At 42.3% G+C, this 16,967-nt stretch overlaps 3 protein-coding genes and 1 non-coding gene across 4 annotated transcripts in view; all 4 read left to right on the forward strand.

The window, feature by feature from the left end:
- Positions 1–336: 336 nt before the first annotated feature.
- On the forward strand, positions 337–4,462 carry rsl1d1 (ribosomal L1 domain containing 1). Its single transcript, XM_026316447.1, has 9 exons — positions 337–422; positions 703–842; positions 964–1,102; positions 1,398–1,546; positions 1,872–1,973; positions 2,368–2,461; positions 2,699–2,830; positions 2,924–3,100; positions 3,231–4,462. The coding sequence occupies exons 1-9, from the start codon at positions 384–386 to the stop codon at positions 3,360–3,362; spliced, it is 1,104 nt and encodes a 367-aa protein (XP_026172232.1). The 5' UTR covers positions 337–383; the 3' UTR covers positions 3,363–4,462.
- Positions 2,092–2,222, forward strand: LOC113136051 (small nucleolar RNA SNORA55). Its single transcript, XR_003296226.1, has one exon. It is a non-coding gene; the product is annotated as a small nucleolar RNA SNORA55 (small nucleolar RNA).
- Positions 4,463–4,875: 413 nt separating the features above from the next.
- Positions 4,876–6,339, forward strand: LOC113136014 (transmembrane protein 238-like). The gene has a single exon (XM_026316448.2). It carries the CDS (start codon positions 5,156–5,158, stop codon positions 5,639–5,641), a length of 486 nt encoding a protein of 161 aa, XP_026172233.1. The 5' UTR covers positions 4,876–5,155; the 3' UTR covers positions 5,642–6,339.
- A 1,032-nt stretch (positions 6,340–7,371) lies between these two features.
- snx29 (sorting nexin 29) overlaps positions 7,372–16,967 on the forward strand; it is a 102,800-nt gene continuing 93,204 nt past the window's right edge. The window contains exons 1-11 of the mRNA XM_026315599.2: positions 7,372–7,803; positions 8,381–8,445; positions 9,559–9,611; positions 10,044–10,168; positions 11,218–11,398; positions 11,605–11,675; positions 13,142–13,402; positions 14,205–14,607; positions 14,953–15,065; positions 15,330–15,426; positions 15,609–15,691. Coding sequence (XP_026171384.1) covers positions 7,797–7,803; positions 8,381–8,445; positions 9,559–9,611; positions 10,044–10,168; positions 11,218–11,398; positions 11,605–11,675; positions 13,142–13,402; positions 14,205–14,607; positions 14,953–15,065; positions 15,330–15,426; positions 15,609–15,691 — 1,459 coding nt within the window. The 5' untranslated portion in view covers positions 7,372–7,796. The remainder of the gene's footprint in view (positions 7,804–8,380; positions 8,446–9,558; positions 9,612–10,043; positions 10,169–11,217; positions 11,399–11,604; positions 11,676–13,141; positions 13,403–14,204; positions 14,608–14,952; positions 15,066–15,329; positions 15,427–15,608; positions 15,692–16,967) is intronic.

Raw genomic sequence — 16,967 nt, forward strand, 5'->3', positions numbered from 1 at the left:
TTCCTGAGCATAATATCCTCAGGAAGCGAAGCTAGTCTTTTATTTTAACTTTAATGCCTGTGTTAATTATCAGTAATTTTGACTCAAATCTATTTCATACTTGATCTTGCCTTCACTTTAGTGCTGTATAATTTCACAGTTCATACTAATAATAATAATAAAAGGTTAAATTATGTATTTCATCCTTCCCTGTAATATTAACCCTGCTCCAGTCTGGCTTTAGACTTCAACACCTGTGCCCATCACTGTAACTCTTGACGTAAGGCAACTTTACTTCCGTGGGTGTTCACGGTTTTTGTACAAATAAAGTTTTTTGCTACTCTGTGACGTAGTTGGTACGAATTGCGCATGCGTGACTGCTGCTCACACGTGAAGAGGACAGCATGGCTGATAGAACAGAAGTTGTGTTGGACCAGGCACAGGTAAAAACAAACAAAGAAAACACCGTGTTGTTGTACTAGCTTCGTTTTAATCAATAACTCATCGGTTTGCATGACTGTGATAAATTGTATTGTTGCGAACCAACAGCAGCCAGGAGCTAATTAGCATTAGCTAGTTGTCTGTATGTAGCCTGGTTTAGCTGCGCAGCTAGTTCACAGTGGCCCAGGAGCAAGTCTGACTTTCCAGAGCCTTGGAACCGGATTTTGTCCGTGGGTTTGTATCGCTGTTAATAACTCCGGACTTAATGTTTCTCTCTGCCAGGTGAAAAAGGCCGTGCAAGCCCTGCAGGCCTTCCTAAAGAACAAGTCCACCAGCGACTTTAGTTTACTTGACGACACACAGACCATCAGCCTGCTCTTCACCCTCTGGAAGATCCCAAAGCAGGCACAGACCATCCGCATGTGAGTCTCACAGACAGGAGCGCAAAGCTGCATTCATGCCTGACCTGTAGTTCATCTGTAGCGGTCGGTATCTCATATTTGAACCGAGTTCATTGACAGCGACGTTTCCTTCTGTCCTCAGTCCCCTGCCCCATGGCCAGCGGTCTGACACGGACGAGATTTGCCTGTTCACCAGAGATGAGCCCAACATGACCTCAGAGCAGACCCAGAGGTTTTATAAGAAGCTGCTGGAGGAGAGGGGAGTCAAAAACGTATCTGAGGTACCTGCCACTCACAATCCTCATGAAGCACTGACAGCCATGGCTGTGCTCATCCTGGCATAAAACAGCGGAATAATTGGTGATAATTATGATACACATCCTTCTAATAAAATTGGTGCACTAGCCAGTCCTAAATGCTTCAAATCAGTAGGGTTTTATTAGGCCACAGGGTATCTGGTCTGTATTAATACCTATTAACAGCAACTGTAACACATGATGTGTGTGTGTGTGTGTGTGTGTGTGTGTGTGTGTGTGTGTGTGTGTGTGTGTGTGTGTGCGTGTCTCTCTTCGGCAGATTATCCCATACAAGGTCTTGAGGACTGAGTATAAACCATATGAAGCCAAGCGGCGCCTGCTGGGAAACTTTGACATGTTCTTTTCTGACGACCGCATCCGCCGCCTGCTGCCATCCCACCTCGGGAAACATTTCTACGAGAGGAAAAAGTGAGAACACACCTTTTGTGTTGCTAAGGTTTTATAGTTTCTTCAGATCAGAATATAGGGCTGAATTTGATCATATATCACAAATACTTGCAATAATTTGGATTTGAACAGTAAACTGTGCATGTAATGACTAATGTGTAATTAAAAATGCTTTAAACACCTTTTTATCAGCAAAGCACAGCGTAGAAATCTCTTGTGTAAATCCATTTGATACATGCCCTGCTCACAGTTTATTTTAAATGTTTGGTAGCAAACTGAGCTTTGTCTACAAATCTGTGTATTTATGTACTTAAAACTTCTTAATTTATTTTTTTGTTTCTCTTAGAGAGCCGCTGTGTGTGAACCTGCAGAGCAAACATCTGGCCAGAGACATCCAGAGAACCATCCAGGGCACCACCTTGAAGGTTACCAACAAGGGCTGCTGCTGGTGAGATTTGCTCTTCTGTTATGTGTTTCTAATGAGCAGGAACAACTTATTCAGCTTTCTGTGAAAAATATCAGTAGTGCTTCCTTCAAATTGATACTGTCTTGCAGTATAATCAGTAGCACCTCACAACAACCCTGTCATTCCTGGTCAGTGACTGATGTGGGTAATGCTGGTGCCATAGAGACTCAATGTAAATCCAGACGGACCTCCTCTTCCTGTGGGGGCTGTCTCTACAACTTTGATACATATTTAATGTCAAGCACATGTCAAATATGAAGTTACCTACATGTTGTGTTCTTGTACTAATCTGGTGACAAGTGCTGTTGAGGGTATTGCCTTAAAATGTCAGATCCTTAACCCTGTCCTATGACGCACCATGGTCCTGTGTTTACAGCATGGCTCGTGTTGGACACTCCGGCATGACAGCAGCTGAGGTGACAGAAAACATCGAGGCTGCTGTCCGAACAGTGATGGCCAAAATACGTATGGTGAGTCTCATCAACCCAGAGAAACATCTTGTGTGTATTTTTTAATTAGGGTTGGTTCAATAAGTAATGGACTGAAATCTTTAGCTGAGAAACTTCCTGGATGTTTTCCCTTGATTTCCTTTTACAGTTCAGTACTTTTGTATATGCTAAATATTTCTGAATAGTTCTTCCAGAGACAATTGTTTGGTCCTAATTGTTATGAGATTACTGCTTAAACTCTGTTACTGCTATTTGCAGAAAGGATCAGTGATGAAGCTCATCCATATAAAAAGCCAAACATCAGTGGCCCTGCCCATCTACACTTCAGACCTGAGTCATCTCAGTGTGGATAAGAAGGCCAATACACAAGCTCAGGCCCCCAAAAAAGAGGCGAGAAAACAATTTTCTTTAAGTCTTTGTCTTGTGCCCAGAATTACTGAGTTAAAGTGAAATAATCAGTTTGTGTGTCCTTGTAAATTTCAGGGAGCTACAGCCAAAAAGCCGGCGAAGAAAAAACAGACAAAGGACAAAAAACAAGTAGATGCTGCTGCAGAGGGAAAAGCAGAGAAGGGACAGAAAAAGAAGGTGCAAGAGGAAGAAGAGGAAGAAATTCCACAGCTGGTTCCCATAGAAACACCAAGCAAAAAACGTAAAGTAGAGGTCAGTACTGCTCACAGCTCCTGGATTTTAAAGACTATGTTTTAAATGAATTAACTGACTGTTTGGAAGCATTTGGGCAGGTCTGTGCTTTAACTGTGAATTACAGACTCATTTCTTCTCTTTGTTGTAGAAGCCATTGAAAAAGAAGCAGCTGAAAAAAGCACCCAGACCTGCAGCAGCGAAAAAAGGAGCAAAAGCTCAGAGCAAGTTGACACAAAAGGCTGACTCCAAAGTAAAAAGAAAAGCGCCCAAAGTGAAATGAGCCTCAGACCACTTTTCACTTTTGCACATTACTTTCTCAACATGGACATTTGACCGAGGACCCAGGACCAGATTGTTCCCATTATTTTAAGACTCCTTTGTTTTTACTCAAATGCAGCAGATTATAAACTTTATCTGAAAGTATTTTTGGCTTTGTTGTTCTCTCTACATGCTTTGTAACAGTTTTGGAAAATGGCTCACTTATTGTGTGTAAATGAATCATCAGTCATTTGGGTAATGGAGTAATTCTGTAGGTAATTTACAAGAAGAAGCAGCAGCAGCAGATATTTGCTGGGGTTAAAGCTTTTCAGATGTGGGGATTTGCTGCAAGGAATTTAAAGATGTTACTTTTAGAAATGTGAAGTGGCCTTATTATTTACTGATGCAACAATTTATATATTTCAGCCCTGTCACTTTAGGATCATAGCATTGAGTTGTCCTGTATACTATATGCTTACAACTAACAAATACATAGAATATACATATTTTGTGTACTTGGACATCAGAAGAGCATTATCCTTGAGAAGTGTTTGCTCATAGTGGATGCAGCCAACTATGCAGAGCTGCCAGCTGTATCACATAACATGCCTATTGTTAATGGGATTACGTTCAGTCTTGTACAGCAGCTGCCTGGTACTTGCAATAATGCCATGTGGGCACAGTTACATCCTTTCAGAAAGACTTTGCACCTTGAAAATACCTGAACATTCTCAAAACTGTATATCCCCAAACTGATTGGTAATTGCTAATCAATTTTCTAATGTGTTTGTACTTCAGGGTTTAATGTAACAAGATGATCACTAAAGGCCAGCCAATCAGTGGTGATGATATTGTTGTCAACAGGTGGGGCTTGGTTTGTCTTCTCATCCAAGCCCTGCCTCTGCTGTGTGGGTGTGGTGGGCTGTCTGGAATTACAGTGAGTTTACAGGTCACTAGGCAGGAGAATAAGAGATGCATCTCTCCACTTGATCATACAGATGATATAGATCCTTTATGTGACTGTGAGGAGGTGGGTGCACTCAAACGGGTTTCAAACAGGACAGGGTGAGCTGACAGGACCGTTCGTAACAGAAATAAAGAAGAAGCTTGGAGTGCTATGTATGTTTAGTGGCTGCCGTTTCTATTATTCATGTGTTAAAGGTTCTCAGAGGAGAGGAGAAAAAGCAGGCACTGTTCTGTGAAGCAGCCATGGAAGTAATTGAAGAAACTTCGTTTCCAGATGACTCTGGAAGTCGGAGCTTGTGTCCGGACCATCACTTAGACACTGCAGTGGGCCCAGGCTGGGCCTACCTCCACAAGCCCATTATAGTAATAGTGATGGGATCTCTGATGTCTGCCACAGGCGGAGTCCTTCACCTGCTCCAGTCGTCCAGGGAGTCCAAGGCGTCGCGCTCTGTAGCCTCAGCCTGCCTGTCCGTAGGGCTGATGTTTGTTGTGATGGGGCTGGTGTGGATCCCTGTACTGAAAGAGAAAAAGAGGCGGAAGGAGTACAGCTATGGGGCTTAAAACAGAAGAATGTGAAAATGGAAACACCTTTTTTTCAGTGATGAAACATCAGGCATCCAATACAGTAACAAAGCCAATGTGGTTTTTGCTGATAACTGCTTGTGTACATTGCACTTTGACCAGTATCACTAGCTGTGACACTGAGTGTTTGTGTATTTCTGTCAGTGAGGATCACGCTCTGGTCCTGCAGGTACATCAGCTGCCAGCACCTGTTGCTTTTGACTTATTTCTACATCTGGACTGGGAAAAGACAGACATCTTCTGGTTTAGAGGCTCTGCACCACCATTATGTCAACATCTATACAGATAGAGCCAGTCATGGAGAGGAGGTATGGAGGAGTTGGCCGCTGCAAGTGCTCATTCTGGTTTGCAGTGGCTCATGACATACTTGGTGTCTTCATCATGATGGTTGGGGTGTTTGGAGGACTCGTTATCCACGATTTGTTTATCTACGCTGGGGCCATTATCATCTTCCTCAGCCTGATCTGGTGGGTGTTCTGGTACTCTGGGAACATTGATATTCCACCGGAGGAGCTGGAGGACGACGTGGGCCTGATCAAGCTAAAGAACCGAGGACTCGGCCAGATTGTGAGGCGTGTGTCCAACCGCCTCTCCAGTGGGATCAGGAATTCTTTCAGAAAGGATGGCAGATCCACCAGAGGGGCCAATAACAATCCTTTAAACATTGGTACAGATATGTCTTTCTTCACAATCTGCGACAGCACCGTCACCACCTCATCCAAAGAACTCATGAGAGAGACATTCTCTTTATGAACGAGTCCACTGCAGACTCTAAATCACAAGAGACACTTGGATTTCTATAGTCCTTTGCTTCTCAGTATATTCTTTTTTAAAGGATTCTGTATTTGCAGTGCTAACATAAACTAGTAATGATTAGACAACAGTGAAGTCTAGATAAGATCCAAATGCTTTCTAGCTGATAAGAGGCAAACTTTGCACACAGCGTTGCTATACAGATCACAGCTTTCTCATCTGTCACTATTTTTTGTTATTTGTCATCTGTAGTTGATTCACAGACTTACGTGATGACTGTAAATAGAAAATTGAAAGGCGTAAGCTATTTGGTATGATGAGACTGAAGCCTTTTTGGATGATCTGCGACTGGAATATTCAAAGTTGCCTTTTCTTTTTTTAAAGGAACAGCAGTGAAAACTAGAAAGTGCAGTGTGATTGCTGGGTAACATGGAAGTGATCACATATTTCTAGCTGTGAGCATATGGGAGTAAAAGACTGAGGAAAATGAAAAGAGGCAGAGCTTTGTAAGTGACCACATGGTTGTGCCACTGGTAACATGTTCAGCACCTTCATGGGACATCTGTTTACCAAGGGAGACTTCTTCAGCATGTATATTCTATGGTTACAAGCACTCTCTCATAGACCACCATTCAAAGGAAATAATCAATACAATATTAATAACTAACTGTACTTGATATTACCAAGCTGAAACAATGCTATCATGTCCTACATATGCTCAGCATGTTACATGTTGCTAGACGTGCTAGTATGTGGGAGTTGTAGTTATTTGTAGTCATTAATAAAGTTGTTCATATTTAGCCACGCCCACAAACGTTTGTTAACCAATAAGAGACTAAAGGTGGTTAAGATCCTGAATCAAAGATGTGGACATTAGGACTCGTCCAAATATGGTATGGGCCCTGACAGAAGACAGTTCTGACCAATTCACAAAATGACTTCAAGGCCCCAATGTTTCTATTACACTTTAATCAACACATGGTGGTTTAGCTTCATTTAGCTCCTACTTTGTCATCTGTTGTATTTCTTAACTGCTGTATCCTTTTCTGCTTCTTTACATTTGCAGCTGGATTTATTTATTGTGATATGGTCTTGTGAAATTGGAAACTTGTGTCCCGTCAGCCAAGTTCAGTTATCAGAAGACTGTTGTAGTTGGTTTGTTCTGTCCTCATGTCATGCAAATGGCCAAGAGGATCCTCTACCCTGAACAGCAAAGTTAATTCATAGGGTAATGTCATATCTCTGATGCTAATAGAAATACAGCAACTAGAGAATCTCACTAAATGAAATGTTAATTAATTGAAATCTGACAAAAACAAAAAGAACAATTCAAGATGATGAGCTGATAAAAGCAACTGAGTGTATGATATATTTTATAACATTGTCCTGGGCTAATAAAACAGTGTAGAAAGTCGACACCTTCAGTAGTTAGTGCATGACATGACATGACAGCTTGACAATAACAATCTCATCCCTATGCGTTTAATGTCAAATTAATGTCACAGGATAAACAGCACCACATATGTAACTTTCAGTTCTTCAGAACTTTAGACCAATGATATTTTCATTTTTTAGGTGAAATGGTTAAATGCCTAAATGTGTTCACACTGGTTTATCTTACACTGAAACACACAGGAACATCCACATGCTCTATGCTACCTCTGTAGTTCTATGGCACTTTTAAAAAAGACTACAACTCCCACTCAGGCACTCTGGTCATATGACTGCCGTGTGTTTTGTCATGTGACCTTGACACGGCTCAGTCTCTACTCCGTTTTCGTTTTTAGCCGTGACTCAGGCTTCAAACTGAAAACACTTGGTTTTTCCACAGCTCTTTAGACAGGAGGCTTCATGGCTTTGACTTCATGCTCCGGTTTGTGCGGCCTCTAGTTTATCTGCATATCCGGCTTTGTGCAACTCTTACATGTCCGAGTGTGGCAGAATCTCAGCCCCCGGCAGGCCTCTCTGTTCACCGAGGGAGCAGCAGCCCTCACGCCGCGGTTAGGTGTGTCCAGCTCGGCCACAGTGGCGGCATGCGTCCGGCGCAACGCTGGTCCTCCGCTCTTTGTGGTTAAAAGCCCCGGAAAGGGATGAATTACATCGGCGGTGAACAGTTTAGTTTGGGTGTCACTGATACCGGAGTTGGGCTGACAAAATGAACGGTGAGTCATAAAAACATCCCAAAGGACATACAGAAACTTGTTTTTACTTTTGTTTTCACATAGTTGGTCAGGGCTTTGTGCTGACAGTGCAGGTAGTGTTAACCTCTGTGGACCTTCAACCCAGGTGACTTAAGAGGCACAGATTTCACTCCAGAGAAAAGAAAAACCTTCAGCACTATTCCAGGGCACTTTCTTTACATTGCTTCTTCTATGCATGCTGTTTATGTAAATCTGGCCCATGCATGACTAATTGCAACACTGCTGAACCACATTAGCGTTCAGCTCCACTGTGACAACCAGCAAGTCTCACATTTCCTGAGGTTATAGAGACATTGCAAGTTGCTAAACTGAATCCCATGTAAATCTAATGTGTGTGTATGTGTTTTGATGGAAAGCAGGTGAAGGGTTTCTGATTTTTACCTCAACTCTGAATGCTCCTGACTCTCTTCAACAGCTTTATTTCCTTCCTCTGCTCTTGGACATGCATATTTATTACAGTGACAAGCAAGGCGTCTAAAACTGAGTCTGTATTACAGTAATTTTCTTAATGACTTAATTACTGTTTATCTGTGTTCAGGCACTCAGCAGAGTGATACCAAAAGACAACATCTCCTGGAGAGGCTGCTGGATGCTGTCAAACAGGTGAGCCACCTGATGCCTGTGGAAGACAGCATTGTTCCACACTACCTAAAATCCATCCTAAAGCCTTAAATCTGCTGCTACACCCCTTATGACTGATGATTTAGATTCTCTTACAGTAACACATGGCTACTTGCTAAGAGGAAGAAAGGAGGCCAGGTGTTGATTTTGATCCTTCAGATATGTGGATTTCTGCTGTTATTTATTATAAAATGGAAGAGAAGCATAAAATGGTAGACTTCTATAATAAATGTTTTTTTGCATTGTCAAGAAGTCACTTCTCCTATAAAGTATCAAGTGTTACCATGTAGTTCCCTTATCTACTGTACTCCAAAATACACAAAAGGAAGTAAAAGTGAGCACTCTCTGTATCTCTCTGAGCACCGTTGTAAGTTTTCCCAGTTGATCGTCGACTAAATGATGTGCAGTTGAGTGTGGACGTATTTTCCCATTGAATCGAATGAGAAAGCATGTCCACATTTTTCACAGCGTATAAAATAAAACTGAGCGTGGAATTTGAGCTGTGCTAAGGGCTCGTATTCTGTGAGCTTTGTGTTTTTACCACTCAGCATAGAAACATAATTCTGATGTGATGTGAAAGTGGGAGCTGCACTTACACCTGGGTGGGATTTGTATAAAATCCAAAGATTTTAAAAAAACAAATGCACAAATTTCGCTGAAGAAACTTTATAGACACAGACTGTCCCTTTGTAAACCTCTGAAACAGGATAATGAAAATAACCACTATGGGGATGAGATACACACGGGTGATGAAGCGTATGCTGTGATCTGAGTCCTCTCAGTGAGCCTTTGGTTATCCAACTATAACCAGATCCAACTGAAATTGCGACCATTGCTCCTGTTGTGTTTTTAATTCATTTTCAGCAGTTCACTAGCGATGCCAGTTTGTGTGGCTTTATACAAATATTCTCTGAGGTGCACCATCAGTACTGTTCATCAGAGAAAAACAACTTAACCTCCTCCAGCAGTTCAGGCCTGTGAACTCTCAGAAATGTGCTCATTGTGTGCTGGAGTAGGATTGGAGCCTTGTAGGAAAACACAGAAGAACGTAGTATTTCTTCAGCAGCTGTTATCATTCCCCTCATATCGTTCCAGTGCCAAATCCGCTTTGGAGGAAGAAAAGAGATTGCCACAGACTCAGACAGCAGGTAAGAGAAACTGCCTGGTACTGAGACATTCCTCTGATATATCTGTGTTTATCCTGCAGCCAGGTATTAGTTCGGTTTACATGTATAGTCCCAGGTCACTTAGTGCTGTAGAACCCCAGCATGTGCTTTTGTGCGGTGAGCTGGTATCATGCCCAGTGTGAGGTTCAGTTTTTCAGAAAAAGATCATAAAAAAAAAATTACGTCAGAATTTTATATCGTGTGCTTCTTAGTTGGTACTGGAGAGTCACATTGAGAAGAATAGACTGTTTATAACTTCATGGTGGTCTCCAGGTTTCAAAGCACTAAAAGTTGACATCATCCTTATTTCATTTGAAAGTACTCATAAGCACCTCACATGTACTGTTCACTATGATCCTTGAATGACCCTCTTTCTGGCTTTGCAATTAGCTGCTGTTGTCTTTGTCTATGCAGGGTGATCTGTCTGTGCGCCCAGTTTGAAGCGGTGCTGCAGCATGGTCTGAGGAAAAGCAGAGGCCTGGCCCTCACTGCTGCTGCTATCAAACAGGCTGCGGGCTTCAGCAGCAAGTCTGAAGCAGGTACAGTGTTTCACTGGCTGTACGAGGAGGCACGCTCTGTTTAATCTCAGTTCTGAAGTTGAAAATCAGTGCTGAAAGTTAATGTTGGCCTCCGGCTTTTACCTTGTTGAAGGAGAGTTGGAGGACACAGATGTGTCAATGGGAAGCTCTGAGCTGCAGGAAAACACACACAACCCGACTGTGAGAGCAGATGGTTAGACCGCTGATAGGGCCTGTGGTTCAAAGTCATGCAATGTTTCCCTGTTTCTCTCCCTCTGCTCACTCCCTCTAAACCTGTGCCTCTCTGTCTCAGTCTGTGGTGAGCAGCACACCTGCTGCCACTGTGCACTTTAGAAAAATACATGTGAGAGGCTGATTTTTGCACACATTTAACTGAACAGTTTCTACAGTGTGGTTTTAAACAACCTTATGGCTGTTAAATCTACATGGTGAAGAAATGCATGACTTCTGTAATGAGTAACTATTAGTACATCTGACGTTTTTCCGTAGTTCACAATTAGAAGAAAGAATTTTGGCTGAACTCAGATCCCTAATGAAGCCAAGCCTCCTGACAGAAAAGCAAGAAATAGCAAACAACATTTTAACATATTGTTCAGAGGTTCTATGCTAATTGTATGTAAAGCAGGAACATAACACTTAGTGCTGTTAATTGCTGTATCACAGCTTAGAAGACTGTGGATAGAAACACGCCCATGCAGACTCTCATATTTAGTTTTCTCCTTGGTTATAGAAAATAGGTTCTGAGTTCAGTGCAAAATATGGAGGGATGACAGGTAGAAATGGAGCTGTGTGAAAGGCATTGTGGGTATTTGTTCATCAGCGAGTAAAGATGTGCTGGCCCTCAGGCTTCCAGAAGTGATTTTGCCGCTACCTCACTGACCTTTTCCACCTAATGTGTAACTCGGAAACAGTTGTTTTCATGAATCAGTCTTCCTCCTGCCTCACTTCCCTTTACCATTTTCTTAATGTGTTTTCTCTCTCCACTTCAGCCATTTTTCACTTCTCTTTTCTTTTTTCACAATCTCTTTTTCTTTTTCCCCCCTCACCAGAGCTGACCTTCTGGTTTTATGTGAAAGAGCATCTGAACCGCCATGAGCTCCAGAGGTTCTACTCACTGCACCACATTTCCTCAGAGCTGGGGCGGGGTCGTGCATGGCTGCGCTGTGCTCTCAATGAGCACTCGCTGGAACGCTACCTGCACACACTGCTGGCTGACCGCCAACGTCTGGGGTTAGTACAGTGTGTGTGTGTGTGTGTGTGTGTGTGTGTGTGTGTGTGTGTGTGTGTGTGTGTGTGTGTGTGTGTGTGTGTGTGTGTGTGTGTGTGTGTGTGTGTGTGTCAGATAATATAAGAAAACATCCCACATGCATGCTCTGTACAGCTGGTATTTCCTCAGGTATCCTGATCAGTCACATACCTTCTCCTCTGTTCTCTAGAACCTACTATGAAGACTGGGCTTTTATTCTCGATGAGGAGAGATCAAGTATGCTCCCCACCATGGCTGCAGGTGATTTTGTGCTTTTAACATTATTTAACTGTCATGGAAAATATGTTAAACCCCAGAATGTAACAGGAAGGTGCTACATTTTTAACTGTGCAAGAAAAAAGCATGTTCCCTATGTTAGCGACGTGGTAAACATGAGTGGAGTTAATATTACTGAGATGGAACTCAGGGTGTTTGCAGGTCCTTAAAAGGTCATTGAATGTCTTTTTTAATAATACAAGGCCTGAAAAGTATGAAATGAAATTCAGATTAGATGGGTCTTAATTGTTTTAGTCATGTCACTGCAAATATGTTTTAGTCCAGATTATAGAATCAATATCATTATTATTATTTTTTCTGGTGTGCATGAGTTAAAGTAACCCCTTTTCTACAATGCAAAAGTAACATGTGCTACACATAGTGTCTATACTGGGCACATACATGTTTGTCTACTGGATCCACTATGTTTACAAAGAGCACAGAGTGGAGGAAAAGGGAAATCTATGGGCCAGAACTCTGACAGAATGACAGTATTGTTTTGTCTGATGCAGAGCTCGATCATAAAATCATAGTAAAACACAAGCAAAGCAAAAAGAACTGTATGACTGCAGATTGCTGATATATCTGTTTTGATTATTTTTGCCTTAAATAACAACCTGATGTAGGTTATTGTCTGTTCATAATTAATATTCTGAGATTATTTTAAAATAATCATTTAGGACAGCAGTAATCTATTTGTGTTTTCCTTTCACATTAAAAACACATTCGGTCGTTGTTCTTAAATATTTGTTAGCCTGTCTCTCCATTGCAAGTTTGGTCTTAAATTTCCTTTAAAGTGGTAATAAAGAAGTCTTTAAAAGTTACCTTGAATTTACCTTGTTTACACCTGTAGATATGCTTGAACTGTACACCTGTTACCATGCAAATGAATATCTTGTTATATTTACATAGCATGTTACCAGTCACATTCCCTGCCATCCACAGGGAATACTCCTTTGATTTATGGTTTTTGTTCTCATGTAACCTTCTGGCCAGGCTTCAGTTTTTTATCCATCTCCTTGTAACGAGCATTACAGCCTCAGTGTATTTTTTTAAATTTGAGTCGATGATTTTAAATTTTATACCTACTTCACACAAATAGATCTGCTGTCAAGGCAGTAAATTAACTGAGTGCATTTGATTTGTTAGTCATCACTGGGCTTACTGAGATCTAAAGCCCTGACCGTATTAGTGCTCTGCTCTTACTGTTGAACTATTGATGAGCACAGACTCTAAAATATTAAGAGTTCGTGCCACTGATCTGATGCCAGAGCCTTTCCCTTTCTTTTCATAAACAGGCAGATAGCCCGAGTTCATTTTAGGTCGCCAACTTCAGCTGTGTGTGCCCTTAACTGCTTAGCAAGTACTTTGCAGAAGTTCAAAAGCTTCGTATGATTTAACAGGCCTGATCTCAAATGAATTATATCTTCTCTTCTTCCTACTGCGCTCAGGTCTGAACTCCATCCTGTTTGCCATCAACATCGATAACAATGATCTAAACGGTGGCGTGACGCGAGGTGGAGGCTCATCAGTGACCCACCTCTTAAAGGAGTCCACGCAGGGCATCGGCAGCCTCTGGAAGGAGTCGACTCAGGGGGTCACCAGCCTGCTGCGTGAGATCAGCACTGCCACAGCTGTGGTGCCCGGCTTCACCCCTAGAGCGGACGGAGCCCCAGACCCACTGCCTGTCCTGCCACGCAGCACCTCTGCTGGTAACAAACAGCAGTGTTTTTAAACCTGCCTTTCTTTCACAGTTTACATAATTCAGCAATGCAACATTTTTATTTCAGCTTGCAGACATGGTATCTACTTCAGGACTATTTCACCATATTGTCAAGTGTTTCTGTTTGTCCGCCCATTGAATGCACTGATTTATACTTCACATCATGGCCCTTGGCTCTAATGTGAGCAAAATCGTGCGTTACTGATTCAGCATACTGTTATTTACTCCTCCAAAATGTGCTTATTTCAAAAAGTCATTTGAGAAGGAGCACAGACACAAGAGCGACAGTTCAGTTTGGACGTGCATAACGAAGCCACTGGTAGAACAAATCTGGTGGAGGCAACACAAGGCATCTGCAGCACAGAGCCTGAGCAGTGATGAAATCCCCCGTGAAATGAATAAACTTCCAGAATGTCGGCCTCCTTGTTTGACCTCATTTAGCTGCCTGCCCTGGTCCTTCCCGTTGGGAAAACCCGCTCCATTTTCCTCTCCATATGTTCTGCTCAGTGGGATGAATGAGCTTTTAAAATTTAACTGTACTGGGATAAAACTGGAATGAATGTCAGATGAAATTCTCAGTGGGTGCACCAGCTCCTCAAGGTCGTTAGACCCATTCAGATTATTTTCTGGTAGAAGACCCATTGAAATAATGCTGATGTCACTGTTACTACAATATTTCTGAACTTTTGGAGGGAAATAGGCTAGACAGAAAAAATGTACTAATTCATTTCAGTGTCACCTAATTCAGGGTTGAGATTGAGTTTTTTTCCCCCCTCTTTCTCATTTGTCAGACTCAGGGTTGAGGAGAGAGCGCCGGAGGAAAAAGAAGATCACCAACATCATTTCCTTTGACGATGAACTGGAGGGTGGGGCAGAGGATGAGGAGGAGGGGGAGGAGGACTCTGAGAAGATGGGCACAATGACGAAGAGTCATACTGCTCCTGCTCAGAGCAGCGTGGAAAAAGGCATAGATCCTCTGGAGCCAGCCTTCTCTCAGTCTCCTGCCGAGAACGGCGTGGTTGAGCCGGACGTAGTCAGCTGGGTGGGGTCCCCCCATCCGTCACGTACAGCTGCCATAGCTGCACCTCCTCTGCCTGACAGCAAGAGTATAGACAATGACGAGGAAGAGGAAGAGGAGGAGATGTACAAACCCAGAGCACAAACCCAGGAAGAGGAGAGGATCAGTTCTGATCAGTGAGTCAGGTTTCAGCTGAATGTCAAAGGTTATAAAAATAAAGGTCTCTTTTAATCAGAAAACAAATGCATTCAGAGCCTACGGGTGTAGGTGTGGTATGTCGTAAAAAAAAAACAACCAATGCTAGAAAAAACAGAATGATGGTGGAGTTTGGTTTATTTGCCAGTGCACAAAGTAACGTTATTTTATGGATCAATAAGGTTTTCCCTACAAAAAGACCAGAATCTTAAAAAAGGTCACAGAAAATTTTAAGAAAAATATTCTTTAGTCTTGTCCTCACATTTATTCATGGCCCATGAAACTCAAAATGATGGATATTACGATTATTATTATTTTTTTTTTAGGGTGGTGGTAGGAAGTCTGTCCAGTGTGTCCACCTGGAGTCCCCTACAGGTGATGACTGACAACAGCAGCTCAGACATCCTCATTCCTCTGAACCCTGCAGACTCACAGCCAGGTACGACACACTTACTTCCTGCACCTACAAGGAAAATAAAATATTTCCGCATCCACTGTTTGCCAAATCTGTAAATCATCTCTTATTTAAACACTTTGTGCACTGTAAATATTTCAGTTTAAGCTTTGGCTTTGACTTATGACATATGTTTGAAATAACCAGCAGATACTTATGGCGTCAGTGCAAGGATCAGTTGCCCAGCAGATGAAATTTAGGGGCTTTCTCCTACTCCATACATTCACTTTCACTTTTAATTTGTATCAGTGAGCTCTGTGGAGGACACAGCTGCATTTCCTGCTCAGTGCGAGTCAACAGGACCAGTGGGAAACGATGAGAGTAGCAGATCGGAACTAACATTCAAGTAAGCTGCCGCTTCAGGCGAGAATAATGTGTTGTTGTAGAAATTATGTGCAGCTCAGGATAAAATATTCTTCAGTTGTGACCATAGATCTAAACCGGCCAGTCTAGTCAGCTTTGGCTTTGCATCCAAAAATAAATCAAAGATGTTTAAAGTATCTAATTCCTTCCTCCTGTGTGTTGCAGCATGGACTCCAGTCCACAGATGCAGTCAGCTCCCCTCTCCAGTGTGCTGCCAGCATCTGGTCTGCCAGAGTCCATGACAGTGGGTGAGTGTTTCTCCTTTTTCTGTCTGTTCCTTATGATTTGCCACTCTCAAGCTCTTCTTGTTTGTTCTCAAACGTGTTCGAGTGAGCATCATGACAAATCAACATGCAAATCAACAAATGATGGCTATGGTGAATTTTCCAGAGAAACACACGTGAGGAAATCAGCTGTTTAGGAATACACAATGGGATTAGATTTTCTTCTGATTAAAGAAAATCTGCTGGCAGAAGTGTTTTTTGGAATTAGCTGAATATAGCCACTATATAACATTGCCTAACTTCAAAACTACTTTAAAAAAATCTTTGTCATCTTTATATAAGCAAAGAATTGTCAGAAAATCTGGTTATAGAAGTTTGAAGTAATGAAGTGTAAGGCCCAGTAGTGTCCAGAGGTCTTTATTTGTTTGTAACGCTGAGAATAAATTCAAACCTATTCACATCAGATATGCCAGCGAGAATCCATTGTCATCCAATTCCTCTTGAGCTGCTGTTAACTGAGTATGTTCCCAAGAAGTTTGGGACAGTAATGAATCCTTTAGAAGTCCAGACATGTCTTTGTCTGGACATTTCACCACAGCTATTATTTGTAGCGAATTCATTAAACTTACTGATTAGTGTTTGATCTAATTGCTCCGAGTGAAGCTCAACACCAAGAGATTGTTTGGTTATTTTCCATAATATTTCCATAGTAGCAGATAATCCAGCAGGTGGCACTGTTGGTCCAGGCTGCAGGTCACCGTGCAGGCATATACGTTTATCCACTCTTCTCAAAGGATTTTGCTTCTGAGAGAGTGTGATTGTGTAAATTCCTGCAATTTACATGAGCTGGGAGATTTCAGATGTGGATAACAGATTCAGATTCCAAAAACACTTGATGAGCATTTCATATGAGTGCAGTTTGTGTTCTGCTCAGTGCCCTGGAGCTAATCAGAGCTCAGACCCTTAGACACTCACACTGATGCTTTAACCTGTCTGTGTGTCTGTGTGTCTGTGTGTCTGTGTGTCTGTGTGTCTGTGTGTCTGTGTGTCTGTGTGTCTGTGTGTCTGTGTGTCTGTGTGTCTGTGTGTCTGTGTGTCTGTGTGTCTGTGTGTCTGTGTGTGAGGGAGAAAGAGACAGAGAGCCACAGGAGGAGAGCTGAGTGGAGCTGCCTGTAAGCACTGGGACTGAGCTGTCGTCCATCTATTAGCCCTCAGTAAGAGGAGATCATGGGGCCTCGGAGAGAGCTGTTGATATAAAAGTTGCTGCTGTAGAAGCAGAGAAAATTGTCTCGAGGGGTAC

Source organism: Mastacembelus armatus, chromosome 19 (assembly GCF_900324485.2).
Source record: "Mastacembelus armatus chromosome 19, fMasArm1.2, whole genome shotgun sequence".
Classification (NCBI taxonomy): Eukaryota; Metazoa; Chordata; class Actinopteri; order Synbranchiformes; family Mastacembelidae; genus Mastacembelus; species Mastacembelus armatus.